General features: G+C 41.1%; 3 protein-coding genes across 3 annotated transcripts; all 3 read left to right on the top strand.

Moving 5' to 3' along the window:
- Positions 1-59: 59 nt before the first annotated feature.
- LOC135483591 (6-pyruvoyl tetrahydrobiopterin synthase-like) lies at positions 60-3,111 on the top strand. The gene is made up of 6 exons (XM_064764566.1): positions 60-289; positions 440-519; positions 808-830; positions 1,612-1,668; positions 1,982-2,052; positions 2,802-3,111. The coding sequence occupies exons 1-6, from the start codon at positions 231-233 to the stop codon at positions 2,929-2,931; spliced, it is 420 nt and encodes a 139-aa protein (XP_064620636.1). The 5' UTR covers positions 60-230; the 3' UTR covers positions 2,932-3,111.
- A 1,274-nt stretch (positions 3,112-4,385) lies between these two features.
- Positions 4,386-9,392, top strand: LOC135483590 (retinol dehydrogenase 11-like). Its single transcript, XM_064764565.1, has 7 exons — positions 4,386-4,726; positions 6,025-6,122; positions 6,770-6,916; positions 7,179-7,283; positions 7,779-7,988; positions 8,373-8,568; positions 9,038-9,392. The coding sequence occupies exons 1-7, from the start codon at positions 4,722-4,724 to the stop codon at positions 9,180-9,182; spliced, it is 906 nt and encodes a 301-aa protein (XP_064620635.1). The 5' UTR covers positions 4,386-4,721; the 3' UTR covers positions 9,183-9,392.
- A 1,525-nt stretch (positions 9,393-10,917) lies between these two features.
- On the top strand, positions 10,918-23,357 carry LOC135482429 (glutathione hydrolase 1 proenzyme-like). Its single transcript, XM_064762402.1, has 11 exons — positions 10,918-11,264; positions 16,604-16,858; positions 17,028-17,153; positions 17,512-17,802; positions 18,113-18,276; positions 18,607-18,756; positions 20,205-20,335; positions 20,813-21,000; positions 21,408-21,648; positions 21,898-22,011; positions 22,345-23,357. The coding sequence occupies exons 1-11, from the start codon at positions 11,176-11,178 to the stop codon at positions 22,489-22,491; spliced, it is 1,896 nt and encodes a 631-aa protein (XP_064618472.1). The 5' UTR covers positions 10,918-11,175; the 3' UTR covers positions 22,492-23,357.
- Positions 23,358-23,752: the final 395 nt, after the last annotated feature.

Below are 23,752 nucleotides of genomic sequence, written 5' to 3'. Positions count from 1 at the left end.
ATTTCCACCAGGAATTCCGGTAATGACGTCATCGGGTCGGGCGGTGGAGATCATATGGAGATTCTTAGGGTTTTGATATGCCACGTTTTCTAAAAACCGTACAGTGCGACACGGTCTGATTTCATTGGTCGGTTTATTTTCGGGGTCATCACTTCCAAATTTGCAGGCTCCCCGATCGTTGAACACGTGGCCAGGCTTCTAAACATTTAGGGGAAGACCTTCTGGCGACTATGGCTCAGGTTTACATATCAAGGACGGAGAAATTCAGCGCTTGTCACAGGTTACATAGGTAGGTCTTTTCCGGCATCGATCGCCTTTGTGCGAACTGTCGTTTGCTATCTTGACACTAGAGGATTGTTCCTCGAATAGCCGCAAAGCGGCACTAGTAGTCAGTAGGCAAGAGTCTTTTATTGTTCCTATTTAATATATATTACTACAGCCCCGCATTGAGTGAAGAGGAGAATCGAGCAATATTTGGCAAATGCAACAATCCAAATGGACATGGACATAATTACAAAGGTTTGTATTCCATCGTGCATAATATCAAAATACCAGTGGTCAGCGAAATGGGTAAAAAATGCTAAGGTCAGCCCTTGGAGGAGTATTCTCTACTTAAATAAAAATTTGGGACTTCCGCAGGTAGCCTCCATGGCCCATGATGATGCTGTCTGAGCTGAACAGCCGGGTATAAAATGCTAGTATCTTTTGATTGGTTATTGTCTAATCGCCGGAAGTCCCCCGGTAACGATTAGGCCTATCTAGCACCGTAATTCCTTGCCAATGATCATCATTGTATCACTTTTTCAGTTGAAGTCGTTGTGAAAGGAAAGGTAAATACAATCATGTACTTGCGGAATCTGGAGCCGCATGCGGAATCCAAAATTATTTTGGCGGAATCTACGAAAAGGACTATAAATTTCAAAACGTTATCGGTGTCGGGCAATTTCAATGATAGATTCCGCTTTTGGAATCCCGTAGGCTATTTGCTATCCCTCTGTTTTGTCGCCTAGTCTGGTTCCACTGACCCACGACAGATGGCGAGATGGCGCGGTGCCGGAGTCACCACGCCATCTGTCGTTGGTCAGCTGCATCAGACTGCTGCCTTTCAACCCGCCCGGACGCGGACGACCCGACTTCTCCGACTTGGTCTTGCGCATCGCACATTCTTGATTTTAAAAAAAATAACTTTTTCCCATTTTGAATATCCCCCTTTTTTATAAGTACGTCCGATGATATTCTGCTGTATATAATTAATTGCCTGAATTGAAGAACGGAATCCAGATATTCTAGTTTGGTAAATGTGGCATCTGATGAAAAGATCTTCGCACATGTGTTTGTCGTTGCGTTTCCCATCACGTTTCTAACAGGTTCCGGATTTATACCTCCCGACAAAAAAGTCGGGAAAGTCGGGACCCATGAATCACGAACGGGAAATTTTTCGTTCACGTCACGTTTCTCCAATACAATCCCATCCCGTCAAAATTTCGACACTTTCCCATAAAAAAAGTTGCCGGCGTTTTCGCGTCACGATGGGAACGTGTCGATGTCCATAGCTGGTCAAGACTATTACAACGCAAATCTTCAGTGCCAGCTTCATTTTCACTTTTTCAGGTAGATCCTTCGACCGGGATGGTGATGAATCTGACGGACTTAAAGGTAGCAATGGAGGTAGGAAAATTAGGCACTGCACATGCTCCAGTCTGTCACATTTATAATGCCATGACCAGGTTTATGCTCCTGACCAGTCTATCACATTTTCCCTTCCTAAAGGGGGGCGTATTGATTTAAGTGAATGTATATTATATAACCCATAACCAACTGGCTTTTCTGTGGAAGAGATGGACGAGATGGCTACTTTAATCTACACTTAACAGTTCTTCAAAAGTTAATACCATATATGCCCGCGAAGGAAAATTTGGATTTGGAGGTATAGTGCCCATTTGGTGATTGGCCATTTTATTTTGCTATTCCCTCGTTTCAGGAGGTAGTCATGAAGCAGATGGACCACAAAAATATCGACAAGGATGTCCCGTATTTTGAAAACATTGTCAGGTAGGGCATTCAGACAAGAATCCCCGTTTTGCGAGAGTTGTCGCCAATTCGGGGAAATTCGCCTGCACCCGCAAAATAAACTCGTGCACCCCTAAATGTCCAATTCGTGTCCGCAATATACATACACCTTGATTCATCTTCGAACCAGGAGGAAATAACTTCCCTCCTACATTATTTCCTCCTGAAATTAGTCATAAATCGAGCTGCCTCTTTCCAAAAAATTGGCGGTTTGCGCAAAAAGCGCGTGCACTTCTGCGCACGTCCTAGTTGATTTCATCGATGAACTGCATATTTTCTCTAACAATGGTTACATAATCACTTACAGCACTTCGCGTGATATCGTAACGATTTAGCGAGATATCGCACATTTTCCTGTGTACAAAATTGCTGTATAGCCCTCCATTCGATCACATGTCGTCACCGTATACTATAGAGACCTAGCTATTTTTGTGAAACCCCCCAATCTGTAGCTACGCCCTTGCCGGTATCAATGGCATTAGCGGAATCTGGGAGTTTAGAGGGCGTCGTCGCCCGAATTGGCGTCAACTCGCTGCTCGGTTATCCTTTTATGACTGGTAGGGGCCTTCCTCAACGAATGAGCAAACATCAACACGTGATTACCTCAGAATGGATAGCCAGCTAAATAAATGGCGTGTACGACCACTCATCACCATACGCCGGCATACCTTGAGCTTTGGTGTTCCTCCTCCTCGGGCTTATATATTTTCATTTCAAACTTTTTATTTCAGCACGGCTGAAAACATTGCAGTTTTCATCTGGAAAGGAATGGTCACAAAACTGCCGGAAGGATCGTTGTATGAAGTGAAGGTACACGAAACGGACAAGAACGTTGCGTACTTTCGGGGAGAGGGTTTATGAGTTTGGACATTTAGTTATTTAACTACCGGTTGTGCAGGGAAGTGATCGAGAAGGAATGCAATGAATGTTATGTAGTACCAAGAATAAAGACTTTATTAATTTTTGTTAATTGTTGATGTGAGAGGTGTATTTTACATGTATTTATTTTTAAACGAATAAACTCATATCAGGATTTTAAAAGTTAAAAGTGTTGATAAAACTTAAAAGTGTTGATAAGCTCAATTGCCTCCTTCGGCAATCTTGAAATGAAGTAGAAGAGACAAGACCACAATTGATTTTTTAAGCCTTTTAGCAGTTAAATTGTCACTGTTTGACCGCGACGCATCAAATACTGCGTGGGGTTGTGAATCTGAAATTTTGATATGATATTTCGGACAGTCGGGCAAGTAAACGGTGAAAAATAAACTGGTAGTTGACCACGAACATTTTTTGATAATCGACAAATTAGACAATCATTGATATTTCCACTCTTTTCAGCCAACTGGCAGAAAAATCTCAAAACACGCCCCCTATTACTCAATTAGCAAAACTCGAAATTAATTTTTTCATCAAACAATTTCTTTATATCTGTAGACTTGCCACAACAAATATTGTTTCAATACCTCTCCAAATATGTACTTGAGAGTTAAAAACATGCACTCGTCTAATTGATAGGCCTCGACCCTCCAACCTATGAATATTCATTAGTGGTCTTGTCTCAGAAACGTGAATTACACGGGTAAACCATCTTTCAAAGATGAAACGGAAGTGCAGAGGAAACGATTCAGTTTGATACATCTATTGATGGGAAGTGAAGGCAGCATCTAGGGTCATATTGGTCTGGAGATGGCATGCACACTTTTAGAGAACTACATATATATGTATGTATATACTTATATTAATGATGCTTATATAGCGCAGTATCCAGACAATTGTCCGCTCAATGCGCTTTACAATGGAAACACCAACTCATCCAAAGGCCTCCCGAAAGAGGTGGGTTTTCAGAAGGACTCTGAATGAGTTAAGGTTGTCGCAGAATCTCAGTCGTTCGGGTAGAGCATTCCAGAGCTGTGGGGCTGCGAGAGAGAAAGCCCGGTCACCGTGTGATGGTACAACCAGCTTTGGACTCACCCGCAGCCTGACACACCCCTGCGATCGCAGGTCAAACGAGTGAGACTGCGCGACAATGGGCTCCGAAATATAAGATGGAACGAGTCCATAGATTGCTTTAAAAGCAAATATGATAACCTTGTATTGAATTCGCTGTGCTACCGGCTACCGGCTGTAGGCTGTGCTACCGGCATGTAGGTCGTGTCCGATTCAGTGATGAATTTATTTGCAATTGAGTCATCGTTAAATTGTAAGTAGTTCAGATGTACATGTATAGGAGATACCCTTCGGTGACTTCTGGTAACTTAATCTGACCTTACTTGTTTTGCTCCTGCCTGTAGTTAAGTTAAGTCTCTTTAAATATGTACACGACCCATAAAGGCACGATGTTATCTTTTTATATCTTCGGTCGAGAGTACTTCGTAAGTTCAAGTCCAGTGTTTTGGGAATATAATCAGTCACGTGTAGGACATTGATTCATCATGATTCATTGATTCATTATGAGTGACCTTGCTCCTAGTCCTAGCTGTAGGAAAGGCCTACTCAAGTTGGTAATATTACGCATCGGACTAGATTTGAATGGAAACACTCGACACGAGAGGCCGCGTCTGTGATTATCTTTTTATTAAAACTATCAATTCCAACTGAAATCAGAGAGACTTGTCCTTGTTCGAAGGACCAAAGTAGAGCAACCCTGAACGATGAGGTAAGTGCAGTATACTCGGCTCGACGTAAAATTTGGGACGGAGGTGACCGAATGTACTCACGCCGTGACTAAAATCGAAATGAAAATGCGCATTAGCTACATGTTAATCTATGGGATGATATGTGGTGTTGCCAGTTGATGAAATAGTCGTGTTTATTCTTTGGCCGGTGTAACATCTGTGGTTGTTCCCCATGTTTCAGTGTTTCCAAACAATAGGCAGCTAGAGAGACCATGACTTTTCAATAGGGGGGATACACAGAAATACTCGTCAATCTATTTTTGAGCGTTCCCAAACAATGAGGGGAAACACTCAAAAACAGAAACACTCAAAAACATTACACCGGTGTAACATCTGTGGTTGTTTCCCATGTGTCAGTGTTTCCAAAGGCAGCTGGAGAGACCATGACTTTTCAATAGGGGGAAACACAGAAAAACTTGTCAATCTATCTTTTAGCGTTCCCAAACAATGAGGGGAAACACTCAAAAATAGAAACACTCAAAAACATTACACCGGGTCTATTTGGCAAGCCGATTGCCGAACAGGCATCTTTTTTTTGTCCTGTTTGGAGAGCCGCTTGCCAAACAGCACTCAAAAGCCACCCTGTTCGGCCAGCCGGGCTTGCCAAACAGGTAAAGAATCTACCCTGTTTGGCGAGCTGGAGACTTTACTTTAATATTAATGAGTTCGGCTCTCCATTCAGGACAAGAAAAAGTCGCTGTTTGATAAGCCGGGCTTGCCAAGTAGTCACTTCCTTTATATTTTTCACAACCATACAGTATTCTATATGCGTATATATAAAAGGTATATACGGCGGGGGGGGGGGATTACATTGGTTATGCAGTTGGTTATATGTTTACCAAAAGGTCACATTCCAGAGAAATAAGACGCATGAAAGACGCTACCTAAAGAGTATTATAGCACTGGATCTAAATATGCATTGACGGTCAACTTTGTTATTCAATTTGACAATTGGCATGCATGGGGCGTAGCCATGTTTTCCATGCAGAAGTCGCTTTGTCCGAGAGATGGACGTTTTCGCGGTCACAGACTGTTTCGGCCTGGAAAATGTTCATGATCAGATACACAGATATTTTTCCCAACGAGGAGGGGATGTTTGCCCCTCCCCCCAACACACACTCTGGACACAGAGGATCGGCCTTGGGTTTCCTCGAACGGGAAACTATGTTATACCACCCTCATCCAACAAAAGTGCTCTTTCCTGAGGACTCGTGTTGTAACCATGCAGTTCATTCCAGGTTGTATTGAATTTCCTTGTTTCCTTGATTCTTTTTGATAGTGCATGGAAAGAAAAGCGATTGGATGGCAAGGTTGCGATAGTGACTGGTGCCAACAGTGGCATCGGACGGGCTACAGCTGAGGAACTGCTCAACAGAGGTACATTTAGGTCTTTCTTTAACTTTTAGTGTATTTGCGCATTTCCACAATGACAAATTCTTCAACAAGTGAAATGAGGAGAACGTATCAGGAAAAAAGAAGGAATTATACTGGGGGTTCTCCATTTGTACAGATTACGTTACACAGTTCATCATGCATCGGACCATTAGTTACACAGTTTTCATCGTAATCAGCATGACTTACACTTTCAATAATAAAGGCCTCAGAGCCTTGGAATCCTTTAAAGGCTTTCGGCCAACACAAATATGCTCCCCGTATAGGGCTTTTTCGGCTCAATGGAATACCCCTAACGGTTTTTGATATCCTAATGAGAACCAGTAAGGGTTTTTTTGCTTTGCAAAAGCTCAAAAACATTTATTTCTGAAAGTGTCGATTGGTCGATGTTGTGACTATAGCCGATGTTGAACTTATATTAAGCAATCCTAGGGCCAGCGATTGGCAGATACCATGCAGTCGGGATACCAGTAACGGTTCAGGAGAAACTGACGCGCGCCTTTGAGTGCATGTCTGCGCAATTGTGGGTTTAAGGGGTCCGGGTGCTATCATGTCATTTGGCCCAAAACCTCGGCGAGGTGCCTCGGACTTGGCCGACACTCTATGCAATGCTTTTTTATCTCTTTTTTCAGGTGCCAAGGTCTTCCTGGCGTGCCGTGACCTGACGAAGGCTAATGCTGCCGCCGACGAAATGAGGGCGTCCGGTGAAGCAATTGTTATGAAGTTAAATTTACAAGATTTCCAATCGATAAAGGACTTTGTGGTGGATTTCAATGCCAGTATGTTGGAGTGTGGCTTGTAACCTGTTGCATTTGGTTAAAATACTCATGCCTTGTAGGCTATGTGGCGGTGTGTTGTAGCTTATTAGGTTGGCTGTCCTTACAAAAATGCAGGTTGGGTTACTGACCTTGGTAACCAGGTTGCATTACTGTCTTTGGTTAATCAGGCTGCATAACTGTCCTTGGTTGGATACTTACATTGTAATACTCTAGTATGTACTTTTCATAAAGCAAATCTTCACTTGGCAATGTTTTTTTTCAGGGGAAGATCGTTTAGATCTTCTCATCAATAACGCTGGTGTTATCTTCACGGAGCGTACGGTCACGCCTGAGGGCAATGAGTTAACTTTCCATATCAATCATCTAGGTGAGTTGATGATACCGTTCGAAACCTAACGACATTGGTATTCCGAAGACGATGATCCCATCCTTTGAATGACTCCGTAAAACTTTGGAAAACTACTCGCCAAGGCAAAACGGCGTTACTCGTACCAACACCTGTGTCCTGACATTGACATATCCTCTTCGACACTGATGAAAGACGGCCGTCACATACATGACATAGCCCATCAGAAGGCAACCCCTCCCCCCCGCCCGCTCTAAAGGCACGCAAAGGCTCGTGCTCGTCAAGATTAAACTCCCGGAGTGTTCTATTTTGTCATGCAAAGGCGATAGGACGAGACCGGTCCATTGCGTCTGGAATGTACAGTCAAAGGACGAAAAGGGACATTCCCGTCAGTCGATTATGGCAGATTATATCTCCGAAATACATCCATCTGCATCGGCGGAACGCTAATTTAAACTTCTTTCGGCCGCCCGTTCCAGATTATTTACATTTGGTATTCTATTCACCCTACTCCAGGGCCATTTCTCCTCACGCATCTGTTGCTCGATAAACTGAAGGCGTCCTCACCAAGTCGAATCATCAATGTATCCTCGGAAGCTTACTCCATGGGTCGGATTCAATTCGATGACCTAACTCTTGAGAGAAACTGGTCATCAATGAAGGCATATGGTCAAAGCAAGCTGGGCAACATCTTCTTCACGCAGGAACTGGCCAAGCGTTTAAAAGGTATAGGCAGAAGGAGCTGCATTCGTAGAAGCTTACTCTTGGGGCCAGCACAATAAGATGACCTAACTGAAGAAAACTGGCCATCAGAGTCCTTCAAAAGAAATGTGCCTCTCTGCCAAGTCATTGAAGTTTCACATTATAAAGAATACTTTTCGTTCAACTCGTGTATTTTATGTGCGCTTTCAAAAATTGGAGAGATGTTTGAAATCGGATGGGCCATGGGTCACACCATTTGATACTCCAGAAACTATCAGAAAAGCCAGGCCAATTTCATCGTTTTTAGTATATTGTAAGACAGGAAAGCTTCAAAGGAAGTAGTAGTAATGAATTACACTATAAATGTCGCGGTAACATTTCAGAAATTGTCATTTACTTTCTTTCCAGATGATGGTGTGACGTCATATGCAGTTCACCCAGGAGCAGTGAATACCGACATAGGGAAAGACTTCGCAGACAAATACTGTTGCTATTCTTGCTTTTGTTTTTGCATCCGTCCATGCATCCGAACACCAGAGCAAGGCGCGCAGACGTCTGTCTACTGTGCAACTGCTGAAGGCATCCCGAGTGGAGCATATTTCATGTAAGAAATCTCCCATTGGCAAAAATCCCGGTAGCTTCCAAACCAACCCGTATCGTGTTGACGTCAAACTGGGCAAACGGGCGTCAATAATGGTGATCGAGTGGGCAATATAAAACACACTGAACTTTACCGTTTGATATCTATAAAAAGGTATGGATCAGAATTATATGTACATAAAACTATAGAGATCTATGTGTCAGTCATTTCTAGACGTATTAAAATCCTAAGTCAAAAACTCATTCCGTTGAAGCAGATAAGAAAATGTTTTCTTAAAATTCAAATTCCGCCAAAATTGGATTCAGGTGGACAATCCAGTGCTTTAAAGATTGGTCCGTCTTGAACTTTTTTATAGGTTGCTATTGCAAGGCTTCCGACGCAAGATGATGTTATATCTTTATATCTTACATGTGATATATATGATCAACTGCAGTTGAAGGTACTGTTTCCTCATTTTACCTTTCATATTCAGGAACTGTAAAGTTGCCAACCTTAAAAGTGTAGCAAGAAATGAAGAAGCAGCATCCAAGCTTTGGCAGACCAGCATGGAACTCGTCGGACTTGCGCCAAATGTTCATGCTGCTAATGACGGCAGTGTCGGCTATGGTACCGTATGAACATAACCGAAGACATTTCTACCAAGAACTCTGGCAATGATTGCCAAGGCGGCAACTACCAAGAACATCACCTGTAGTGGAAGACGTTCTAGTTGCTCTTGGCGGCAGTCATATTTATCAGTGTTTCACATGTAAATGTATAGGGCTGCCTAAAGTACGGCATCCCCCATTTTTTGTTGACAAAATATCATATACTTGACACTAACTTGATATTATAAACTTAGTTGTTTCGTCATTCTTTTAGCAGATCGAATTATGTTCTCTCTGCCAACAGATTCTCGTTCCTCCACCAGTCACAGGCACATGAAGACTCCCTTCATTTAGTCATTGAGCGATCGCTCGCGCAACACCAACATGACTAGAAAATCAAGGAAGCTTTATTGTTATATAATTAAAATAGAACCTCCTTGAGAAAATACATCAAAGAATAAAGAGTAGCCAATTGTTTTGTCTTCATAGGATCATGTGCAGTGGCAACGTCATAAAGATCAAACCACCATTAAAAGCTAGTGTACTGAAACCTTGTAGGCCAAGATGTGTTTTGTGGGCTTTGCCAATCAACTGATGGGAGGTGAGCGATCGGTAGCTGTGATGATCTTCATCCGCCTGACGTGATGATTCCAACGTTCTGCGGCTTGTGTTGGCAGACACGGACCGATGTCTTCAATGAATCTAGTTCCGGGACAGCGCGGGAGTCTATCATCTCCTCATGCTGTTGCGTATGCCATTTACACCAGGCATTGAGTAATGAAACGAATGCAGCATATCATCTTGCTTGGCAAATAAGAAGTCAGCATAATTATCTGATAATTATGTGAAGTTGCTGTGGGATGATGGATGATGGATGGGGAATGTGGTGTATCCAGCACCGTTTCCAGGAATGTATTCATGTTGATGGTGTACCGTGAAGCCCTGAAAATATATGCTTCACGGTATTCATAGAGTTAATTCGGTGTTTGACAATAACATGCCTTGTCTTGTTGTCCGCCTCTACGCCATTTGATATGTCCTAAGATTGCATCAAGAGTTGAAATAACACCTGTTGGTTCAAGGTCCGGACATTTGATATCTTCTGATATCTGATAGAATTGAAGTGATATTGGTGGTAGTTAAGTAGGCCAAAATTACCTTATTGAGACAATGGTTCAAAACTGAGGTGCACAAAAAGAACTGGTTAATAGGTGGTCCGTGCTGAAGCCGTGGAAATATTATGGACGGATAACTATACCTACATCTATAGGAGTGGACCAAATGTTTTAGCAGGCCTGCAGCTTGATGTTGGCAGCCGAGACTTCACTACATCACAGCCCCGGGACTGATCGAGCCGCTTGATTTCTTGCAGTAGGAATAATTCGTCTGGGTTGCAGTTAGGACCTTAAGACTTGTATCATTAAATGGTATTACCACGGTATATGCCTACATACTTCCAAATAATTTCGTACACTCGATTCACCAATATGATAGTTCAGTGATGTCGCTGGCGCCATCGGAATCGTAACTTACAATTGTATATGCATGTTTACCTTTGATGTATAACCGGGAGCATTTTCCCCCGTTATGACAAAAGTCCTGGTGGTATAAAGGGGTATTGATAGAGTACAGAAATGGCCTTGAACACTTAGATATAATCTACATGTATCAGGAAAGGCATTTTTATAGGACCTCCAGTTAATACGGGTAACTGGGTCAGAGTTGGCAATAAGGGCTGTGTGTGTATCAAGAATATAACAAATTTGCATTATCATGAAGAGTGATCCGGGGCTTGGAGAACGAGAATATGAAACACATTCCAATTGGTTGGCCCGCTTTGCACCGGATTGTAACAAATCGCTCACTACAAAGTAGGGTGTAAATCAACGCGAAGAAGCTTTGGGTCATATACCACTCACCAGGAAATAAACTACCTTTCATTCCGGGAGGATATTTTGAAGATTTCCCCACGCGTCCGCTACCTCGGAGATTTATCAACCTGAGTCAGTATCATCAAGCCAAAATGGAACCAAGCGATCCAACTGTGGTGGCAGTACCAGTTGATTACAGAGAACCGTCCAAAGCGAAAAAACCATGGCACTTTCATCTCATGTGAGTACAGAGTGTATTTCGCTAATTTTGTACGTCTACTCGTATCATCACTTCACTGTACACTCTTCGAAATTAAGGTTTTTGAACTTTTGAAAATGGGTTTTCGGCCAACACAAATATGCACCCCGTATAGAGGTTTTACGGCAAAATGAAAAACCCTTAATGAGTTTCAAGATTCTGAAGAAGCAGCTCTAAAGGTTCTTTTTATTTTGCTGAAAAATCTGCATATTTGTCTTGGCCGAAAAACCATTTATGGTATTTCAAAAGCTCAAAAATCTTGTAAGAGTGTACATGTTTACGCTTATGTTTCGGGGAAAGAGTTTCCGTATCACTCAAGAACTACGCTAGAAATTACGGATTACGAATTCTTTGTAATCGAACAGGTTAGAACAGATCCAAAAAGGACTAAATTATACTGAAGATAGTTAAAGTAATAGTCATAGCGTTGTCAACAAGATGTATAAATGATGCGTTGTTTGGGCTCAACAAATTTAGTTTTGTGGTCAAGTCAAAACTTAATTTTCCGTATGGACTATATACCTTCAAAACAAACGCCCTCTTTCAAGCACATCAAGGCATGGTACCGCAAGAATGAGATATTTTCTTTTGGCTTATACCATCCACCAAAGCAATGTAACAGATATCGAGATGGATTAGCGTCACCACTGGAGTTTTACCTGCATATCACTCTCATTTAGTTATCAATCCCGGCGCATATCAACTGAACAGAAGGTGGTTGAGAGTTTTATCAAAACTAAAGATTTGGACTTCATTCATCGGGAACGTGACACCAATCTGGAATGTTGGTGCTTTTTATGTGCATGAACGTGGTTCAAGCGTGTAGTTTTTGGTCGGCGATGGTAACGTTTATTTTGTGGGGTATTTCTTTTAGTAATCAATGTCAAAGAAAAAGAGCACTTAATGCCTATAGTTGAAAACTAATATAAACTTCAATTCCTATCATGGTAAGCACTAAATGCCTATAATTGAACATCTATCATGGTAAGTTCACATCCACCTATTTCCAAGATGTTTGATCTCAAAAAATATTCAAAGATCACGGCGTCAACCATCAAAATGGCTTTGGTGTGCGATGTTTAAGATCAATGTCAAGTATCCTTAGGGCGCCTGCAGGGGAATGCGCATGTGTACAACATTGAGAAATGAGTGATGGTGGCCGACCTGTCAAACTTGTTCAGTGACACAGTGAAGCCAGCGCCTCAAGTGTCAAGATTGTCAATCTGTCTCAACCAGTCTGTTCTGATATCAGTCACGTGGCATGCGGGCTTAAAGCTTTTGAGAAATCCAAAATGGCCGCCAAATCATACAATCGGTCGTTGTATATCGTAAGGTGGTTGCGCAATGCTCTGCTTATCAAGGATCTAAATATCTCTTTGCAAATTACAAGCTTACGTTTTGCTGAACGAGATCCCCGAACGAGATGTGGTTCATTGGCTTGCTTTTGAGTGTTGTTTCAGTTTAAGTGCGTTTATAAACTGTTACTTTCAATTACGTGTCTGTATAATATATATATGTTATTCTAAACGAGATGTGGTTCATTGACTCTGCTTTTAAAGGCCTAAACGCCGTTCGTTCAAAATAGGAAATTTGTAATTTAATTTAATATAAATTCAAACATTGCCGTTGTGTAGAAAAAAATTTAATACTATGAATTCCGAGCTTCAGTAAATTTGATTGTACTACGGCACTGTGCATAAACATGTGTAACTGCATTTCTATTTTCTTGGACCACCAGTAATTACGAACGGTGTACTACTTTAAGTGTGGTGTCAGTTTTAGTGCGTCATAAAATTTCTCTTTCATCCTCACGTACTTAACTGGCCATCAATGTGCCTAATAGTCAACAAACACAAGTTATTACCATTGCGTGTTTATGATCTGATCGTATTTATGGCTGTAGCCCAAGGATATGAACTGACTCTCTATATAGCTATAGATAATTCCTTCTCCATCAATTTGACTTTAAGTACTTTCTCAGCCACAAAATACATTAACAATCAATGAATATTGGTGAGTACTGATTGACCCATTACTTTTATAATCGGTTTTGATACAAACAGCTTTCTGATACCGGTATGTGGACAATTATTAGATAGCGGACGATTCGGAGGAGCGCCGTTTTTTTAGCAATAATTTTCAAGCTCACCTTCTACAAATTGGCGAGCTGATATTGTTATTTGATCACAGCAATTCCTGAGATTGGCGCAGATGGTTGCATACCGTCTCTATTTGTAAGGACGGTCGTTAGATTTAAAGACCATCTTTTAAAATAGAGCCTGCCATGCATGTCCTCGACCTATATTGAAGGACCGTTTCTAGGACGAGCCTCAATGCCTCTATCACAATTATAGCAACCGGTTTTTCAGGTTCACCGAGAGGTCTTTTCTAGAAATTGGTTTCAAAACGTCCAAAGGCGAAGAGCCCGGCATGTATGACCAGAAATAGTACAATACGTGGACTGGTAGTTGGGATGTCGGTCTCCAGCAAGTGAACATTTCGAACACGTCTAAATATCTTCTCATTAATCTTATCTTATGCTCATAAACCCTTCACTGGCGTTACCTAAACGATTACAAAATGATTTATGGCATCAATACCGACGGGCCAGTTCTGACTTCCGATTGGTCGTTTCCGCTGTCTTTTGTAAACATTAGAAAATGTTAAAAAATCTTCATTATTCATGTAATTAGGTTCTTAAAAGGCATGGTCTGTTCGTTCAAAAGTTTGACATCTAAAATTGAATTTGAGATTCTGTAAATACGCATTGAATATTTCAATAATGTTTTTCTTGAACAGTTATACAAACACTATACATTTATATAGGCCTACAAGCCAATTTTCATTGCACAAGCATGATTTAGGCGTATCTATAATTACAATCGAGACACACCTGTACAGTACATTACAAGGTGCACACGTATGGCAAGCGGAGTGTACAGTAATTAAAAGAACCTAGTTTTATTCAAAAAACCTAATTTTTTACCTAATAAACTAAGTTTATTTGGTAAAAATATAGGTTTTTTTAAAACAACCTTGTTTATTAGCTAATAAACCGAGTTTCTTTAATAAAACCAAATTTTTTACCTAATAAACCTTGTTTCTATCCACAAATGTCAAGTTTAACAAATAAACTTGGTTTTATTCCCTAAAATATAAGTTTTTCATCCAGTGGTAATAAACTTAGTTTTATAGCAAAGAATCTTGGTTTATTTACAATAACTGGACAAATGGCCAATAAACCTACCTTTTTACGTAAAAAACTTGGTTTTATACAAAACAACTTAGTTTTTTGCAATAAAACCTGGTTTTATTGTAAAAATGTAGGTTGTTTTGAATAACTGGACAAACGGCGTGCAAAAACCTACTTTCTATCGAGAAACTTGTATTTTCTACCTCGCCCCATGTACACAAATCCGCGATGTTATCGGGACGAGGATGGGCAACCTCGGCACCACGTGGTACTAATGCTGCACTGCACTGCACTCTGTAAACTAGTTAGTGAGACCCTAACCTCATCCCAGAGAACTCAATGTAGGTAGGATCGAGGTTTAAAAATGTAAGTTTTCTAATAAACCAGGTTTATTTAAAAAAACTAGGTTTATTAGTAATAAACTTAGTTTTTTTAAATAAACTAGGTTGTTTTGGTAATAAACCTTGTTTTATTGAATAAATGGACATTTCTGTACAGAAACTTATATTTTATACGATTATGTTGTAAAAAACCAAGTTTTTTAGGTAATAAACCAGGTTTTTTAGCATAAAATGTAAGTTTCTGTTAAAAAACCTACTTTATTAGGAAAGAAAGTAAAAAAACTTGGTTTTATTAAAGAAACTCGGTTTATTAGCTAATAAACAAGGTTGTTTTAAAAAAACCTATATTTTTACCAAATAAACTTAGTTTATTAGGTAAAAAACCAAGTTTTTTTGAATAAAACTAGGTTTTTTTAATTACTGGACACTCCGCTTGCCATACACACGAACATACACATTTTTTTTTTAAAAAGAGGCTGATTAGAAAAAGGTTCATGATGATACTGCACTTCAATACATCTGACGTTTAACACGATCTAAAGCATAAACGGAGATAACGTTTTATATAGTTTTTCTGATCCCGGGTCCATGCGGCATCGGTGACAGTTTGAGGCGATGTTTGCTAAGCCTACGCAGCCGATGATGAGAGGTGCTTTGAATGGACTATCTGGAGGGGATCAGTATGCCACAGAGGGACACCCCAGTGTTGATGGCTATAGAATCTCAGTAAAGCGACGGTAGGTTCAAGCACCTGGCGCATACTCCGGCGCAGTGATATCAGTGTGGTGAGGCGGTCTTCTTGAATATCATGTCTGCTTGGAGAATGCACCTGGCTTTTACCAAAATCTATCTTGATAGAATGGCTCGGGGAAAAATTATTCTCTTATTCGCCTTTAATCGCTGAGGTTTTGAAGGTACTGGATAAAACCATACATTGATCTGTCACCAAGGAAGAAAAGTTGTCAGAGTTGATGCATGTACACAAAATAAATGAAAATGAAAATTTAATAATTTGTCATCAGCCAACGAAGATACTGTTCATTTACCACTGACTTTCTACAAGCAAATATAAAGCAACCAAAGAAGCGATGCCTATACTACGAAGATGTGAACGACCCGCCGGACAGAATCCTCATCCAAAATGAGTTGAATCTTATGCTCATGAGCATCGAGTGATTTTTTTCCTTCATGTACAGACAGCCATTATGGCCTCCTATAGAACCACAACAAACCGACAGAACATAGTAGGGTCGGACAATTTTTCCAGGGAGACATTTCTACTTCTACACCAGCCTTCACATCCAATGTAAGTGCCTAAATAGGACCGTTGTACAGGCGCCATCGACCGGCTTGAGCATGTCGACAGAGTATAGAGTTTTATACTTTATTAGGCTATTTCTTAATCGAAAATGAACTTTTTGTTTCATTTGAGGGTCAGGAAGGTGGAAAATAGCTCGGTGCGTGATCGTTTTTTGAAAACCTGTCCCTCCCATTTAAGACCCTTTCTTTGAGGTCGGTGATGCCGATTGGTTGCACTGCATGTGGGCCATATAGACGTCTTTGAAAGTTTTGGTTTGGTCAGACCTCAAATTGCGTCCACATTTTCGGTTTACCCCAGCGGTCGTGATAATACAACCAAGGCATCACCCGCCTGGTATTCCTAATCAAGGACTAGTGTTTTATTTGCCAAATGGCAGTGAATGCCATACAGGAGGAAGACCATTCGACGAGCCGAATAAAATAAACAAAACATTAAACAAAACTAACTGTTATTTCTGTATCTGCAGAGGGACACCATCCCGGCGTTGTATCTTCAGTCTATGTCTGTTCGGGGTGATAGCAATGGCCATCCTTTTCGGTCTTCTATTCGGGCTGGTTCGCAACGAGCCCACAATGAGCACCAAGGATGAGGAGCCGCGCTACAGCAGATCCACGCCGCCGGCTGTTCCCACGCCGAAGCCAAGCAGTTGTATTGGGAAGGAAGGGTCTTATCGCTATGCCGCCGTAGCTTCTGACGCAGAAATATGCTCAACGATTGGCAGGTAAGAAAATACAAAACTCAACAAGCTGGTCGTTCATGGGTTAGCTTTTACATAAAATGAACATAAAAGTTGATGATACCGTTAAATTAAATGTACATAAAAGTTGACCATACCGAGCCATGTAATACCTTATCTGTATCTCACTGTTGCTTCTGGTAACATTTTTCAGCGACATCCTAGCGAAGAAGGGCGGATCTGCAGTCGACGCGGCAATTGCCACTCTCCTATGCCTTGGTCTGGCTAATATCCACAGCATGGGGATCGGTGGTGGATTCTTTATGACATTATACGACAAGTAAGTCTTTGGGTGGGTGGGTGGGGGGGGGGGGATAATAGAGTTATTTGTATGCTTTCGGGTACATTGACATAGCGCATTAATCTTGATATTTGGCCGCTCTGGCGTATCATAGGGCCTATAGTTCTCGAAAGGACGTGGACTTTTACTTCGGAAAGCAACAGAGTGTTTTATATACAATGTATTTTAGATACAAGTTTGGCATAAATCAATGAAATTGATTGCTGCTGGCAACAAATTATCTGTAGTTATCGAATTGTGGAATAAATTAAGAAGTTACGTATAGCGTGATTTAATATTTGAAGAAATTTGAGACGAATTTTGGTTTATAAGGCACCTTTCGTTATAATAATTTAAGGCAGAAAGGGGAGGTGTATACATTAGACGCCCGCGAAGAGGCACCAGCAGCCGCAACTGAAGACATGTACGTCAATGACAAGGCGGCCTCGTCATTCGGTGGCAAATCCATTGCAGTGCCTGCTGAAGTCGCGGGGTATATGGAGGCCCACAAGTTCTACGGCAAGGTTCCGTGGAAGGAGCTGTTTGAACCTAGCATCAAGCTCTGCCGGGAAGGAGTACCTGTCACTCCCGGCCTGGTTGGCGCCATGAAGGCAAAAGAGAGCGTTTTGAGAGCTGATAAACAGCTTTCGTAAGTATCCGTTACAACAACATTTTACATGTAATTCCCATGGTAAAAACAAAATTTGGGGAGCGAATTCTGTTGTCGCGCTGACCAAACGAGCGCTCAGCCGAGCTGGGACCACATGTAGGTCAATAATACTACCTATTGTATCAAAACCGAGAAATGGATCAGTTTCAAAAGTGGCCATCACCAAAGTCTGGCAATACGATGCTTTGAATTGCAGCTTTGAAAGAGGTACAACATACATGTATTATCTTTTTATAATTTCCATAGTATACTTACATTTTAATTAAAATTGATATACCATGATTTTCAGTGGACGTTTTATCAACCCTAAGACAGGTGACCTCTATAAACTTGGTGAGAAGATATTTTACCCCAAGTTTGCGAAAACATTACAGATTATTGCTGATGAAGGCGGATATGCTTTTTACAATGGAAGCTTGGTTGAGAACATCGTCGCCGATATTAAAGACGCAGGTATGAAGGCACAAGCATCACACTGGTAGACATGGCGAACGGCTCTGTTGGCCATGTCTACCAGTGTTCACCAGGATTCTCTGCAAGGCCAGACTCGTTAGACAGTTTGTAGTTGGAACTCTTTCAGAGGAATTCCTGGGATCCTGGGATGGTTAGCCTGATTTCAAACTAAAACCCCTTTTTTGACAATTTCTCTGGTGCCTGGCATGCGAGGGGCTTCAGCAGCATGTTGGCGATCATATTCCGGTATTATGTTGTTTAAAGGTTTCTGCAAGTCTCAGGTGACTTGTATAAGATTTGGTCAAGATTGATTTCGAATATTCTTTTCAGGTGGCATCATAACTATGGATGACATGGCCAACTACAAACCAAAATGGCGTACGCCAGTCAGTTCAACTTTGAACAAGAAGCTCAGGGTATATTCCTTACCACCGCCTTCCAGTGGTGCTATTCTAATTTATATACTGAATCTCTTAGATGGTAAGTAGGCATATATAACGGCCGCGTATTTTCCAATAATATGTAAAGTCAAGGACTTAGTGAGCCCCCCTTTAGGTCGGGGGAGCTCCCCCGAACCCCCCTACGAGCATATGTTAAGTGCAAGCTCTAACAACTACAGCTGTTACAATGGGGGGACACCCCCCAAACCCCCCTCCGTCGACATAGGTTTTTACCAGTGCGTTGGGGGAAGCTCCCCCAAACCCCCCCCCCCCGGTGGACAGTCAACTAGCCCTTCTGTGTCATACTGCTGGAGGGGGGGGGGGGGTGCGATGGGACCATTCATATAGTTCCTTCCGACACATTTTTGTTTTGGTAATGTAATACATTGTGATTGTCCTTATTCACGGGAATCGGGCGTTTCCAGTGATATACGACACTTAAATGGATTGTCCTCATGCATTCACTTTGGAAACGCATTTTAAAATAGATGTCACGTCCTGTTAATGGGGCACGTCATCATCGCGTACATTTGGGAAAAACTCCCTAACGAGACCGGAGCAGACGGCTGGAAGTAGTTTATTTATTGGCCGCTAGGGTACAGAATGTACGTCGCTCACCCGAAATTTTCACGCAACTATAGCTAAATAGAGCTAGTTCTAGTTTTTGATTCATTTTGATACTTCAGATTTGGGCAGTAGACCAATATAACTTAGTCGTCAGTGTGGTTTTAAGCTGGAAAAACGTATTTATTTTTCTTAAAGTGCCTTTTTTGGACGGGTGTGTGCGATTGTTTTGTTTTTATGTCACGTGACCTCGACCATGTCGACACAAAATTGAAATAAACCACCCTTTTCTGTCATTATTTAGGACGGATATTTCTCTAATAAAAATATTAATATAATTGGCCAATTTCTTAGGCATATGATGTAGCGAATTCCCATGAAGATTTAAATTTAATTTAACTTAATTTCAACCAATGGGATAGCAACCACCACCGGAAGATCGCGGAGAAATCGGTAAACTCAACGGAGTTAATTCAGAAAAATACCAAAAAAAATTGTTTGTAGGATATACAATTGTTACTCTCTTTATTTCTAATCATTCACTATATACTCCCGCACACACTTGTATCTTAAGAGCCCCTCCTAAGAGGGGGGCTTATGACACAAAGACGACTTAGAACTTCAGTTGGGTTAGAATAATGACGGACGAAATGAGACTTCTGCTCACATGCAACAAGTTTTTCTGTTTTTTTACCAAAACGTTCGAATTCTTGTCCATCATTCCATACCCATCCTGAACTACCATTATTACAGTCCAATACTCAGCATGATAGGGCTTACTGCATGTACATGCGTATAACGTGTGACAGGGGAGGTGCACACAACTGACTCTGGAATTCGAGGATGTCCATATGCCAAGCTGAATAACATATATGATTTGTACTAGAAATGAGTGTCACCTCTAGTATTTTCTTGACCGTGCAGGTTACAACTTTACAAATGCTGACTTAAAGAAGGAACCAGTCAAGACATATCAAAGAATAGTAGAGTCGTTCAAGTTCGCATACGCGAGGAGAGCCGAGCTGGGCGACCAGGACTTCATCGACATTACAACGGTAACGTGTCCATTTTTTCTGATGATGTTATCAATACGTTTCGATCCCATGCGATAGGTCTGACCAACACTTATAGATATCTGATGATGTCACAACATGTAAACAACGCTGCGAGCGCACGCTTACCACGGCAGCAAGTCAACATAATGGTGTTCGTTGCGAAAAGCTGCAAGCAAAACTTTCTCCGGTCGATTTTTCTCTCGAATAGTTAGTCAGTGATGCTTAACTCATTATGTGTAGTGGATGCTACCCAAATCGTCTTCAGGCTTATTCCAAAATATCCCGCAAGGGCGAGATCAACTCCTCGTATCCAAGTGAATCCCATATCGATCGAGCGACATCGATATTGCGTCATGTCATACTTTGCAGCTGTGTCCGCCGGTGGTATGCGCATGGACTCTCTCAGCCAATGGTCTACTTTACTATAAAAAAACACAATTTGAACCAAAGGATGAGCTACTGCCATTTCTTTTTCAGCTCCTGTCTAACCTGACTTCATCCGCCTACGCTGACTACACCAGATCATTTATTACGGACGATCGAACCCACGACCCATCGTACTACGGGGAGGCGATGGGCAAGACCGAAAAACAGGGAACCTCACATTTATCTGTGGTCGCACCGAATGGCGATGCGATATCAGTCACTAGCACTATCAATCTTTAGTGAGTATGATACTGTCAATGTTGCAAAGTCGAAGTAATCTGGACCAACAAAATTCTACTTCGGGTTACCCGGTACGCCAAAATTCGACATGTGACTAATGTGGGATGATTTAAAAAGAGAGACAGTTGTCGACTGGAACTGTTCAGATTTCCTTCTTCAAAATATTGAAATTTAAGTCCTCAACCTTTGGTGAGAAAAATCCAGGCCTGTTGATGAATTTACTTGACTTGACTTGACTGGGCTTGACCTATTATTATCATTATCATTGTAATTATAATAATAATTATTATATAAGATATAGAGCAGAGCTCGGTTACACATTAAAAACATCGTTTTGTCAGCATACATACTTTTTCACTTTTATTAATGGCATAATTTTGAAGTTGAATGAAAACTGTCCTTGCAGCTTTGGTTCCAAGGTGTTAGGTAACCGGACAGACATCCTCTTCAATGACGAAATGGACGATTTCTCCTCACCAAATATGTCCAATACGTTCGGCCTCCCTCCATCACCGACCAACTTCATCCGCCCGGGGAAGCGGCCCATGTCCTCAATGTCCCCTGCCATTATCGTTGACGATAAGGGCGATGTCAAACTCGTAATTGGTGCGTCTGGAGGCAGCAAGATCATCTCTTCAGTGGCTTATGTAAGGAGGCCTACACCTCAACTACGTTCCCGCTTCGATCAGTTCATTCCTGTATGAAAACACACCTCGAAAGGATTACGGCAACATTCGCTTGCATTTCCTTGGATTTCTAAATTCGAGTCTTGCATCATTTGAAACAAAAGAAAGAGACATGTCGCTGAAACGTTCGTCAATCCAAGTTTCAATCAATAGGCTCCTAATTTCATATTTGAGCCATGCCAACAACAAACTTTGTTAAATATATTTCAGTGTTCGGCCCGAGCGCTGATGTTTGGCGAAACGCTGAAAGATGCCATTGATGCAGCTCGCTTACATGACCAATGGGTGCCTAATAAGATTATCTACGATCCAAGTTTTTCCAAGGTAAATGAAGGTTCGATTGTAAGGATACCCTGAGGAAAGTTGTAACGGCAGAGTACTGCGAAAGTCCGAAATTTCCACGATGCGCGAAACCGCAACAAATAGCCTGTACGGGAATATCATTTCTGTAACATCAATAGCCACAGCGAATTCGAATACTACAAGTAGTATTCTTCGTGAAGAGACGAGTGTCCGCCCTCCGCCAGACTAAACCTCTTGTTCAATTACTACAAACAATAATGGCCAAATAAAATTAAAGATTGCTTGAAGATCGGGCCATTACAAATTAAAATCAATAGCAAAGTTGTAAAGTATTTCAATCGGATTATTTTTCAGGAAATACTAGATGCGTTACAAAACATTGGGCACGAGGTGGAGGAGTTAAAAGGTCGCGGTGCAGTCTTGCAAGGAGTCTATAGGACGGCCAGTCGTCTGAATGCCTACTCAGACCAGAGAAAGGGAGGCTGCACTGATGGATACTAAGTATCCGTTGTTCGCTGGAGTCATAACGCGCTGTCATAACATAGGGTGTTCAAAATAATGTAGGGAGTCTAGGTATAATCCGGAAATTTCTTTGTCGAAATGATTCACTAAGCTGAAAAGTATATGTATACCTATTAGTCTGACCAACTTATATTATTGATAAAAACAACTTTTTGGCTTGTCATCCGGGGCTATATAGTCAGCACCAATTTTCCAATATTTTTTACATCGACGATATATATATAATATATATATCAATTTTTAATTCAATCTGTTAGGTTATACCATGGTGGCATTATAATTTTATTTTTTATTATTTATATTTATAATGCCTCCATGGTTATACCCGGTACATTTAGTTTTAAATTTGTAAAGTATTGACTGAACTTGTTAGGTTGTACATTGTAGTTTTAAACCTGTAAAATATTTGATTCTCCTTTACTGGAGGTTTTAATAATAAATAATAAATAATATATATACATGTATATATAATCTGGAAGAATTTCAGCGGGGAGGTGGTGTACGCCGGCCTGTAAGATGCTCCTGTTGAAGTTTTTTTTATTCATAAACAATCGTATAGCCTATACTTGGGATTATGCATGTAAATCAAACCGGTTTTACTTGTAGGAGCGAGCGTACCGTATCATTTTTTTAAAGTTCGGCAATGTCAACTCGCCGGCAAGCATACCCTCTGCTGAAAAAGTTCATTAGGAATCGTTTAGTGCTGTGAAATATCGAGCACATCCAACGAATCAGTGCCGTTGTTCGGCGTGAACTAATTTATGCAGTGATGATCTCACCATGATATTTGTTTAATTTTACTCTACATTGTACTTCCATAATACATACAAATACAGGCTCGAAAACATTTGTTTCTGTATTTCTTCTTCACCCATTGACTTCCTCAGAGATCTCGATACGGCGGTAAAGGTAGCATTTTAAAAAAAATCGAAAAAATAACTGGCATCGACGCACTGTATGAACAACACAATTGTTGCCAGAAGACACCCTTGTGATCAGCCCGCGGTCTTGGAGAAGGCGTTGAGAATATACTTTAAGACGGCGTACTGCAGTTCTACTTGCTTGATTTTCATTATCTACGCAAGTCTCCGAGTTTTTTGTTTTATCTTTCGAGCGGAAAGCTTTGAAAATAATTCGAAGAAATGTTAAGTTACTTTAGACGATTGAAGAACTCGTGCATTCACGTTCCTGTTCGTGTTATGTCGTTCAAAATTAGCTGAGAAAACTTGCGACTAATGTA

This window comes from Lineus longissimus, chromosome 2 (genome assembly GCF_910592395.1).
Source record: "Lineus longissimus chromosome 2, tnLinLong1.2, whole genome shotgun sequence".
In the NCBI taxonomy this organism is placed as follows: Eukaryota; Metazoa; Nemertea; class Pilidiophora; order Heteronemertea; family Lineidae; genus Lineus; species Lineus longissimus.
This window is presented reverse-complemented; position numbering and strand designations above follow the sequence as displayed.

Bases quoted from the DNA above. Each gene is read 5' to 3' on its own strand.
- LOC135483591 (XM_064764566.1), top strand. From the start codon at position 231: ATGGCTCAGGTTTACATATCAAGGACGGAGAAATTCAGCGCTTGTCAC. The intron at 290-439 runs GTAGGTCTTTTC...ATATTACTACAG, and splicing joins GCTTGTCACAGGTTACATAG to CCCCGCATTGAGTGAAGAGG. The intron at 520-807 runs GTTTGTATTCCA...TCACTTTTTCAG, and splicing joins ACATGGACATAATTACAAAG to TTGAAGTCGTTGTGAAAGGA.
- LOC135483590 (XM_064764565.1), top strand. The intron at 7,989-8,372 runs GTATAGGCAGAA...CTTTCTTTCCAG, and splicing joins ACTGGCCAAGCGTTTAAAAG to ATGATGGTGTGACGTCATAT. The intron at 8,569-9,037 runs GTAAGAAATCTC...TTTCATATTCAG, and splicing joins CCGAGTGGAGCATATTTCAT to GAACTGTAAAGTTGCCAACC.
- LOC135482429 (XM_064762402.1), top strand. From the start codon at position 11,176: ATGGAACCAAGCGATCCAACTGTGGTGGCAGTACCAGTTGATTACAGA. The intron at 18,277-18,606 runs GTATGAAGGCAC...TATTCTTTTCAG, and splicing joins CGCCGATATTAAAGACGCAG to GTGGCATCATAACTATGGAT. The intron at 20,336-20,812 runs GTAACGTGTCCA...TTTCTTTTTCAG, and splicing joins ACTTCATCGACATTACAACG to CTCCTGTCTAACCTGACTTC.